General features: G+C 44.1%; 1 protein-coding gene across 2 annotated transcripts in view; it reads left to right on the top strand.

Moving 5' to 3' along the window:
- The first annotated feature begins 6,852 nt into the window (after window positions 1-6,852).
- The window catches only part of CCN4 (cellular communication network factor 4), a 34,235-nt gene continuing 29,950 nt past the window's right edge, over window positions 6,853-11,137 (top strand). The window contains exon 1 of one of the 2 annotated variants that reach the window (XM_021542385.2): window positions 6,853-6,919. Coding sequence is in view for 1 of the 2 variants with exons in the window: in XM_021542384.3 (XP_021398059.1) it covers window positions 7,082-7,129 (48 nt within the window). In the remaining variant the exon portion in view is untranslated. Of the gene's footprint in view, window positions 6,920-6,943; window positions 7,130-11,137 lie in introns of those variants that run through there. The other variant, XM_021542384.3, reaches the window with a different exon arrangement.

Raw genomic sequence — 11,137 nt, 5'->3', positions numbered from 1 at the left:
TCCAGCTGAAGCTGTTTTCCTGCAGACTGAGAGGTCTCAGCTGTGTGGCTTCTCTGGCTCTAATAGTGTGTGAATAAACACCTCACTTTTCCCAGAAGTGTGATACTCCAGTGGCCTCTCTTATCTTCCTTGGTGCCTCCTTTCACAAAGTGCAGGGATGCCATCATCAGTGAGATACCCATCTTTCTGACAACATTTGGCTTGGTTTTGCCCAAAAGGCTCAAAAATTACTGTAAAGGCACAGACAGACAGACAGACGTGAATATGCACAAAGTGATTGCATAAGCTCCATTTCCCCAGGAAACACAGACTGAAAGCAGCTCTGTTGAAAGGAAAATGTTTACTAACCAAATACCACAGGAAACTTTGAATAAAATTTTACCAGAATTAGAATGCAGAATTTGGATACTTGGGCCATGGAGGGAAAATATTTAGTTCTCAAATATTTCATGTTTCAAACAGGTTTGATATCTTGGGAATTTATCTATGACTCTTCTAAACATTTCACAAGGTTTCATTCTTATTTTCTTTAATAAGAAAACAGTATTATTTGTCTGCATTTATTAAAAAAATATTTTAAAAACAACACTTGGGCTGGAAGACCAGACCTACTTTCCAACAAAAAAAACAAGGCCATCTCAGACAGGAGTTGGTTCTGTTTTATAGACTTAATTTACTTCTTGTACATTAAAGGCAATTTCATGGGCTTGTTTGGTTGGGTTTTTTCCCAAATATATGTGTAATCTAACCCAGTCTTGGAAATTCACAGACATATCTACAGCACTGGGAAGCCTCAGTGTGGGACTAAAAAGTTCAAAATCTATTCTTCCCTAGAACAGAATTTCCAGGAGAACAGAAGAGATTTCCCTCCTCATGAAACCAACTCCATCCCAGAGACTGCAGAATACTGAAGCACTAGTAGAAATAAAAAAGGGCCAGATTAATGTATAATTTTGCAGTTCTGTGGTCACTGATCTACACAGTAGAATTGTAAGCATGTGGACATTATATACAGTGGGTAGCATCATTTTTTGGAGCATATCATAAAATTGCTTGTCCAGGAGACCATGATATGAGGTTGACAAACATATAAAGGGAGCAAGCTGTGCCATTTCAGGAATGTGTGCAATATTTGTTTATCCCTTCATAGTTTGTTGGCCTATATATTTTCCTCTCTTTTAATGGGCATCAAGAAAAGCATCTGCAGGAGGCAAGCCCAAATTCCTCCCCTTCACTTCCTGCATTTGTTCAAATAGTTGAACTAATATTTATGAATAATTCATTGCATCCATGAATGTGACAAATCATTGCAACTCCAAGTACTTCATACTTAAACCAGCTGAGGCTCAGACTCAATATGTGTTATTGAGCCAGCTTCTTTTAATGGTTAGTAAACATTATGTAAATATTACTTTCCAGAAGACTACTTTTCTACAGCAAGAAATCACTAAAAGTTTGTTTGTATTTCTGGCAGTTTCCTCATTCTTTTTGGACTATACATTTTGGTCATTAATTATTTTTAGAGCTTGATATCTTACTTGTGTGATGGTCGTGTTTGAATTAAAATTATTGTTATTAATTTTTATTTACAGTTCCATTTGAAAGCTTTAATTATGCAGTTGGTGGGGGTTTGAGTGCAGATATTAAGACAATTACTCAGGAAAAGCACTGGATACCCAAGGGTACTGTTGCTATTGTTACAAATATCTGATAGTGGTTCAAAACCATCAGAGTATGTGTTTTGCCCACATAAATGTCCATCAGGAAATTATGAGAATTTATGAATGGATGAACACAGTAGTGAGGCCATTGCTATTGAGGGCAATGTAGAAAATACAATGTTGCTGTCATCAGTAACTGAAAATCTAATATAACACAGATTTTAAAATTGATATTAAGTTTTATCATCTTTTATATGAGAAACTACAGTATTTTAATGACTTATTTCTTAGCTACTGTCATTGGTGCCTGTACATTTTTTGCTCACAGTGGAATAGCTCAAATGCTGTCAGCCAGATTAGTACTGCTGAAATCAAAGGAGTCACACAGATTGACACCAGCTGAAGACCTGTCCTAATAAATCCAACTTTATTTATGGGGAATGAAACCACAGTCATGTCTCCTCAAAGGCAATAGTCCTGCTCAAATGGTGAGAGTAAATTATTTTGGCTGCATGAATGAATTAGATATTTAATGTTCCATTTTTCAGACTTGGCTCTGCCTCACCTAAATCAGTGGAGCTGATTTACACCAGCTCTTTGGAGAAATGACCAGCTGGTTCTGGAGTGCTGACAGTCAGGCTGGTTTACCTGGACCAGCTGATTCTCTGTTTAGCAGCTGGGTTGTGATCAGTCCCACAAATATTCTGGCACAAGGAGTTCAAGCCACACAGCATGGTGCATGTACTCAGTAATGGAAACCTGGGCTGAGCAACATTCTAAGGTAAATCCCTTCATCTGGCATTTTCTAAAGGACTGAGGGAATTCAGTGCTGGATTTACCGTCTTAGATCCTGGTACCTTCTGCATCACTGCATCAGGGGGACACGAGGCTGAGCAGGAGCAAAGGAGAACTTGACTCTGTATCCAGAGTGATTTCTGTCCATCTCCTTCTTTGGAAAGAATCTTTAGACAGCAAAAGAGTGAGTCTTCCTGTAGTATTGCAACTTCTTTCACTCAGGTGTCAGGTCTCACCTGCAAAGGCCAGCAACTCTGAAAATGAGATATTCACCTGTGCTGAAGTGGGGCTGGCTGAGTGTTCAGATGCTCGATGTTTTCGGGAGTCAGCTAAAACAGATATTTACCTGCTCTTCTTTGCAAAGCTTCTTTGATCTTTCAAAGGCCCAGGCTGATGTAACTCTCCTTCCTATCACATAAGTAGTGTCAATAACAGCAACAATAATTGATGGTGCAGTTTGATTTCTCCACCTCCCTTTCCATTCCAGTATTTGCTTCCTGAATCCCAGCCTTTCTCCTGATTGAAAGGGATGTCACCTTCATCACAGAGAAAAGCAGAAGTAAAAGTATCCTGATATGAAACTAACAGAGCTAGTGGTCTGGATCATTTAAAAGTCAGATGCATGACTCAGCCCTTACCTTTAATGAGTCAGGAAAGTCCAAGGTGGTTTGGTTTTTTTCCCCTGGACTTGCAGGTAGACTCTGATCTCACATATTTACAAAGGAAAACAGCTACAGACAAGGAACTATTCTTGCCATGCATTTGCAAGAGAAACCAGCACCCATCCTCCCTGAGCCCTCTGTCTGCTCTTAGTAGTCCCTGTATTCTTTGGCTGGCTACAGCCTCCAGTAAAAGTGTCAGACAAATCCAACAGCATAAAATAAATCAATCAATTTCCCAGTTTATTTGTTCTAAGAAGATTGTAAAATGAAGTCAAATTGAGAAACCTGTTTATGTGGCTGAGAGGCATAAGGGATGTATTGAGGAAGAAATGACATTAAAGCATTAGCCTGACAGAGTCAGAGCTAGCTTGAACTGGGACATGCTGCCTGTTTCCTGTGGATGGCTGTAGAGTGATGGATAGTGGCATTTGCAGATATAATGTCCATAGAAAGGTAAAGATATAAAAGTCATAAAACTATTACATTCATGTTCCCAAAAAACAATTTGATACTGGGAATTAAAAGCAATGTGGCTTCTTTGTTTGATTAATGAGAAGAGTCAGCAGTGATTTATGAAACCTTTGCATATTTATGTGCTGGAATAAAGTGCTGAATTCTCATCAGCCAAGCAGACATTGGCAGAAAGATGAAACCAGCAAACTCAGACTGAAATATGGCACAAATATTTAATAGTGAATGTAACTGAACTCATCAAAACATGAGGTGGATTTTCCGTCATTTGAAGATCTTAAATGGAAGTCTTTGAATTAGACAGAGAAGTGTTTTTACTGGGGTCAGTACAAGACTCCCCAGGATCAAGCCAGGGTGACACAGGATTGCAGTGATCTCTTTAAGCATTGTTATCTTTTAAGGGACCTGAGAGCTCACAGAAGGCCAGGTTTGGGCTGCTGCTATCAAAGAGCTCAAGAAGAGCCAAAATGTCCCTGTAATTTGGGATTTAATGAAGTAACATTACACCCAGACACACCTGTAAGTACCCCAGTGTGCCATATCCACACAGGAAGGCTGCTCAGGCACCTGGATGTCTCAGCACCCCTGCCCCGGGGCTGCAGGGCCAGTCCTTGAGCCCTGTCTCATCAGAGTGGTTTAAGATCATATGATAAACTCTCACAAGCCAGCTGAGGTGGGCTGTGGAGCTTTGAACAGCCAGATAACCACATCTCAAAGATTTCATTCTTGCTGACACACTTGACCACAGCATTTGCTAAGGAATTCACTGAGGCAATGAAATATGCTGAGGAAATAGTCAGAGATGGAGATAACCAAATGTGTTTTGGGAAAAAAACCCAAACCAACACAATGCCATTTTTATGTCATTTCTAAAGTGCTCTTTCCCTTGATGTTGTAGTCTGATACCACAGGAGCTTTGAACTTTTGTTCCTCCTTCATTTGGAAAGTTATTTTTACTAGACCTGCTATCATGGTTCCTTCATCTCCAAGCCAGCAATCACAATTTGTATGAAATATTAGCTATCAGATTTACATCTGAGTCTTTTACCCTATGCTAACCCAAAGAGTTTCACTATTTTTTTTTTTTAAGAGACCTTTTCACCTAGTATTTCTCAAAATACTACTTTCACTTCACAAAATATTAGAGATTTAGACCTCAAAGTCTGGCACTCAGTAAAGTCCACATGCAGGTGAACACCACCAAGATCACAGCATTTGTGCTACATTCCCCAGCAGAATATCAAGAGTGTAGAAGGAAGGATGTGCTGGTGACAGCAGGGTGAGAGAGAAATACTGAAATAGAAAAAGCTGGAATGAACAGAGGAAGAAGTGAGGAAAAATGGGGAGGATATAGAGGAGGAAGAATAGACATAGCTCTGGAGGAACCTGACAGAAAACAACCCTGAGCCTGGTCTTCAGAGTTGTGAGTCCTGGGAATGGCTGAGCTAGGGGTGAAGGTGCTGGAGGAGGAAGCCAGCTCATGGAACTACCTTCAGTTTGATTTAATTCTGTTTGAATCATCTCCCAGAGCAGCTGTCTGTCCAGACTGTCCCACAAACTGATCTTTTAGAGCTTCCTGGTCCAGCTGGTGTGAAACCATTACTCTGCCCGTGTCACATCACACAGCACGAAGGATAGAAGCTGCTGTGTGACCAGAAGTTACTGGAGCAGATTTCTCACCCTCCCCACCCCACCCACCGTCAGCCTCAGCCTTGGGCATTCAGCTGTGTCAAGAGCAAACAGCACCAGACACCCAGGAGGACTGGGATAGAACCATAGAATAGTTTAGGTAGGAAAGAAATGTAAAGATCAGCTAGGTCCAACCCCCCTTCTGCAGGCAGAGACATCTTCCACTGGACCAGGTTGCTCAGAGCCCCATCCAAGACCAGAGCCCCTGGTCCTGAACACTTCCAGGGACAAGGACTTCACAAATTCTCAGGAGAACTTGTTCCAGTCTCTCACAATTCTTACAGGGAAGGATTTCTTCCCAATATCTAATCTAAATCTAGCCTTTTCCATCATAAAAATATTTCTCCTTGTCCAGTCACTACATGAAGGCCACAGGACCCTCCCCTGCTCTCTTGGAGCTCCTTTATCTACTGGAAGGTGCTATAAAGTCTTCTTGGTGCCTTCTCCAGCTTGAACAACTCCAACTCTCTCAGCCCTTCCTCACAGGAGAGGTATCCCATCCCTCTGGTCATTTTAGTGGCCTCCTCTGGACTCACTCCAACAGCTCCATATTCTTCTTATGTTGGATGGTTGCTTAGGATGAGGGGCTGGGAGTGGCTCATCCCAACCCAACCTGGCACACCTGAGTTCCAGGTGGTAACCAAAGCTGAGCAGAAGTTAAGGAAACATCCCAATTCTAGTTTGGCCATCAGAATGATTCACGCACCCATAACTGCCCAGCCTGTCACATCAAGAAGAAAGGTTTGTCTACTTTTAAATTTACCTTGGCACTTATTTTAGCCCATGAATAAACTCTTGAGTTTAAAACCTGTGAAGCTGTTTAACAGGGTTTTCCTTCCCTTTTCTAGCACTCATTTTCCTGTAATATTCTATTTTAATTTAAGGATGAAAGAGACTTCAAATTCTTTCAAATTCAGATTTATCTATACCTGTGCCTAAGTAAAAGGACAAAAATACATTATACATTTCTCAGATAAAATCAGGGCATACATTAGCAGGGACACAGGTGATCAGAAAGTTTGGGTTGATGTTTGAGTTCTGGGTGGGGTTTGCACTCCCATGTACCTGGACAATATTTGCCATGCCCACTGCTGACACAGGATAGAAATGTAACTGGGCCCAGGGCTGATGCACACTCCTAAACACTGAAATCATGGAAGGGATGTGGAGCATGGCAGGGGATTTTGTGATCTAGGGTTGCTCTGTAAAGAGAGTCCCAAAGGAGTCACCAGACTGCTTCCCACAGGGTGTGCAGGACAAATGTCTTTTTGCTCTTCAAATGAAATCGCTGTTTTTAAAGATCAAATACATCAAACATCTGTGAATAATTGTATACGTGTCACGTCATTGATTGTAACCAGTAAAGCCAGATCAAACATTTCTTGCTGTACTGGCTACATTGCCAGAGTCTGAATGCCTTCAGCAACATGAGGGATGAGCTCTGAGCCTTTCGGAGCTGAGCTAAAATCGCAGCCGGCTGGATCCCGGCGCTGCAGCTTTCCCTTTAAGAGCCCTTTGGCTCACGGCGATGCACTGAAATGCAGGAGGTGGGACAACACCACACACAAAAATGAAGAAGTGAAGGCAGGAAAAGTTTCTCCAGAGGAAAAATGCAGGGCTTGTCCTTCACCGTGACGTCAGGTCTGTCTTTAATAAAATCCCCAAAGAGGCAAGAGAAAAAGGCAGAGTGCATAGGCTGGGTTGCCAGTTCAGAATTGCTCTGCATTCCCCAAAGTGGTGTTTTTGTTCAAAACGGCTCTAAATCTGGGTTCAATCAAATGTATTTAATCCCGGCTTCCAGGGATGAGGTGGCTTTTGCCCTGGATTCTAGCAGCAAGCAGCATTTTGCAGGTGAGTTTGGAAACTGCCGGGGAGAGCTGTCTTCTGCAAACACACTGGGGCTTAATGCAGGGTGGGCTGGGAGAGCCGAGTGTGCTGCTTGTGGGAAGGAGGGCGCTGGAGGATTTGGGGAGGTGGGAGGCGTGGGAGCAGGAAGGGAAAGGTGAGAGGAAAAGAAAGGTGAAAAGAAAGGGGAACGGAAAGGATGCAGAAGCGTTTCAGAGTTGAGCTCTTCTCAGCATCCAGGTGGATCAACACAGCAAACTGAAGTTGTTTTATTTTTTTTTCCCGTTGTTACGATTTGTGCCATGGAGCAAAAGAAGGATGAGGAGATTCCCCTCAGCAGCACGGCTGAGGCTGTCAGGGACCGGGAAGGGGAAAGCTGTCAGGAGGGGAAAGGGCAGGTTCCCGACGGGCGGCGGTGCCCAGGAGTGCCGGGGCGGGGCGGAACCAGGATCGGGACCGGGACCGGGATCGGGACCAGGACCAGGACCGGGACCGGGACCGGGACCGGGACCGGGATCGGGTCCCGGAGGCGCCGCCGGCCGCTCCCGCAGGTGGAGCCGCTCCCGCCGCTGCCCCGGGGCCGAGGGAGGAGGATCTGATCGCCCTCCCGATCTCCGGAGCTGCTGCTCCAGCAGCAGCCGCTTTGCTGCCCCTCCACGTTGGAAAACCGGTCCGGGGAAGCCGCTGGCTTCCCAAAGGTGCCCGAGTTTTGCTTTGCCTTTCCCGGTGCTTGCCCAGCTCGGGTAGAATTCCCGGGCGAGAGGGCTGGATTGAGAGCAGCCGTGGGGAGCGTGAGGGTCCCACGGCAGCAGCAGCGCCTGTCCTCGGAGGGTGAGCGGTGCCCTGTCCCCTGCCCCCATCCCCGGAGGCTCAGGGAGCCTTGGGGACCCCGTTTGGAATACCCAGCTGGAGGTGGGATGTTCCCGGAGCCAGACACGTGTCAGCGGTGTCTGAGCATCCCTGCGCTCAGGTGACATCGAGCACTCTGCGCCGGCAGGGCTGCGGGCATCAGGGTTTTGTGAGAGACTCCAATCCAGGAAAGCAGCACGCGTGGTGCACGCCAGGACACCTGTGTGACAGCAGATGGCGCGGAGATAAGTCCTGCGTGGATGCTGATAACAGGGCGTCTTCTGTAAAATAAAACGCACCACAAAACCGACAGCGAGCAAACGGCACCTCTTGCGCTCCTGCGGGAAGTTGGTTCTTACCACAGCTGATTTCTGTTCAGCAAGGAAAGTCAAAGGAGGGAGGTGCCTCCTGTCCCCCAAACGCTGTCACTAGGAGAGATCTGTGCAAACCGTGTAAATTGTGCAGTGGTTGTCCTCGGTTCCCTTGGTACCAAAGCTTTTGTAAAAAACCTGCTGTGACATGAAAAATCTCTGTGAGTGTGTCAATACATGCAGGCACATGCCCTTGCTGAGGGGGTAGGCAAGTGAATGCAATTCAGATACTCCTAGCAGCATGGTTGGTCTAAAGAGTACTAGAAAGAGTTCAAAACAGTTTTTTTTAAATAGCCTAAAAAGTCTCCTGGGTCTCAACAGCTCAGTTCCAGCTTAGGCTGTCCATTGAAAGAGCAGAAGTTGCTCCTTGGAGCATTCAGGGATATTGTCACATCCTGAACACACCCATGGGGTTGGAACTTGGAAGGCTGTGCTAAGAAACTACTGAGTGGGGATAATTTCTCCACAGTAATGAACTGGCTTTCCTGACCCTCTCCATGCCTGACCTGGGATGTGATGGCAGGTTGGTAGGCTGAGGAAAAACAGGTTTCTGTTTGTCGTATACAAAGGAGTGGGATAAAAAAAGAGTACAACATGTATCAGTGAGAGGGGATGGGGAGAGCATCTGGGGGGGGGGGAGTATTAGCCTATGTAGTATTGAAATGACTTTTGGGAGCAGAGAATTCTTAATTTGGTCTGATTAGGGACACTGTATGAAGAAACAAGGAATATTGCAATTATTTTGGAATATTGAGAATATTTAGCTGCCCTGGCCATCCTGCTCATTTTAGTTAAGTCATGAGAGTCATAACAGATGAGTCCTGGTAAAGCTCCAACACTGTCCCAACTCATCATCTGTAGCTTTTTGTCTTTGCTGGCATAACCACAGCAGTAATAAAAATCTCTCTAACTCTACAGAGACATCAATGGGGCAGTAGCACCAGGCAGGTCCCTGTGCACATTGTGCAAAGCCCTGTGGTCTCCCTGGAGACTTGTAACTCTTCATGTATAGGAAGAACTATGGACAGAAAAAGATGTTCCACTGGGAAGGAAGAGGGTTGACCCTCTGGGTTAGATATAATATTGATCCAGGGAGAAAGTCAGAGGAGATAATACAGGAAGGTCAGGCAGGTCTCAAAGGCATCTCAGAAGGCAGCTCTCAGGTTCTGCATCTCCTGGTACTGTTTGAAACTACTGTTTGAAGAAGTTACTCAGTTCTTAAAGAATTTTGTCAACAGGGGTTTTTATTAGGGCAAAACTGCACAGGTGATGGGCTTGTGAAGAAAAAACTAACTGAACATAGCTGGAATTTTAGGCATAAGTTTGGAATTTTTTTTTTTTTTTTTACATAGATATAAGGACAGAGACCATGGGAACCTAAGTTCCTTCAACCAGGCTGAGACTCCTCAGCGCCTGAGTAATTTTTGCAGCAAGGATTTTAAAACTGGATGTGTTGGCTCCTTTCAGTCTTGCACATTGAGGAGTCAGAGCCAGCATTTCAGTCTCTAGTCCTGATGACTCAGAAGTGTGAGACCACTTATTCAGAAAGGACAAAATGTCCTAAACCAGGGTGATGATTAAAGAAGCTATTCTGCACTTGGTAGAAAATTAGTAAAGGAGCTTATGTAGGAAGAACAGTATTGGAGGTTTCTAAAACATGTGAAGTAGAATAATAGGTGGTGTGTGGATCTGACAATCTAAAATAAAATATAATAGAGGGAATGCAAACTTGCAGGCTTCTCAAATAGAGAAAGAAAGCAAATAATCAAGTTGTTCTTCATCACATCTACTAGTAGGCATGTATTTATGTAAATAATGTGATGGCAGTCATGGTGCACAAACACAAAGCTTTTGGTTTTGATGGATGGGAAGGAGGAGAGAGATGCTCAAAAATGGTTTTATTTGTCACTATCTCATTTGTGGACACCTGCTTCACTACACAGTAACTGATAATGACGCAGGCTCAGGCTGCCTCAGGCTGTGTGTTAAGAACCACAATGTGTCCTTTTTCTTTCTTTTATGAGATTTATTTTACAGATATAAAGCCAAGAACTTAATCTTTAAAATATTTGGATTTGGAAGCAGGAAAAAATTTTAAAATTTCTTTGGGCTCTTCCAGGAAAAACCTGGAAGAAAAACCTATATTTTCACCAAACATAAACAAAAAACTAAAACAAAGCAAAACAAAAACACGAAGAAAAGAAAAAGTGACGCATTTATTCTTCCCTGCAAAAACCCCATGGCTCTCCAGGGAGGGTGAGCTGAGGTTTACCTGTTAAGTACTTAACAGAATGCTCCTGGTTTGCGCCATGGCTAATGATGCACAGATAATCTCAGGCAGCGCAGGTTCAAAGCTGCTGTGCCTTGTCCTTCTAACCTTCCCACCATTCCCTCTTGCTTGACAACATCTGGTTACCAGAGACAGACTGGATACACTTCTCTGTAGAAGGGCTCTTATCCTACACTTCCATAAATTGTAATGACAATTAAATTGCTCTGGTTATAACAGCTGAAGATGCAGCAATGGAAATGGACATCTTGAGGCTTGAAGCTGGCAGACACAGCTCCCGTGGGTATGGCTGCATTGTGCACAGGGCCTTCCCAAAGCTGATCTTTCATTTGGCAGACCCTGCTCACACATCCACTTGCAGAGTGAAATCATTGCTAAGGCAACATCCTGAAGGTAGCACTGAATGTTCTTCACATGGATCAGAGGCCCACACCCAAGTCTGTTTCTGATGAAGATGCTTCCTAAGTACACACACACACACACACACACACACACACACACACA

Source organism: Lonchura striata, chromosome 1, assembly GCF_046129695.1.
Source record: "Lonchura striata isolate bLonStr1 chromosome 1, bLonStr1.mat, whole genome shotgun sequence".
Lineage (NCBI taxonomy): Eukaryota > Metazoa > Chordata > Aves > Passeriformes > Estrildidae > Lonchura > Lonchura striata.
Note: the sequence above shows the minus strand (reverse complement) of the source record. Positions and strands in the feature narration are given on the sequence as shown.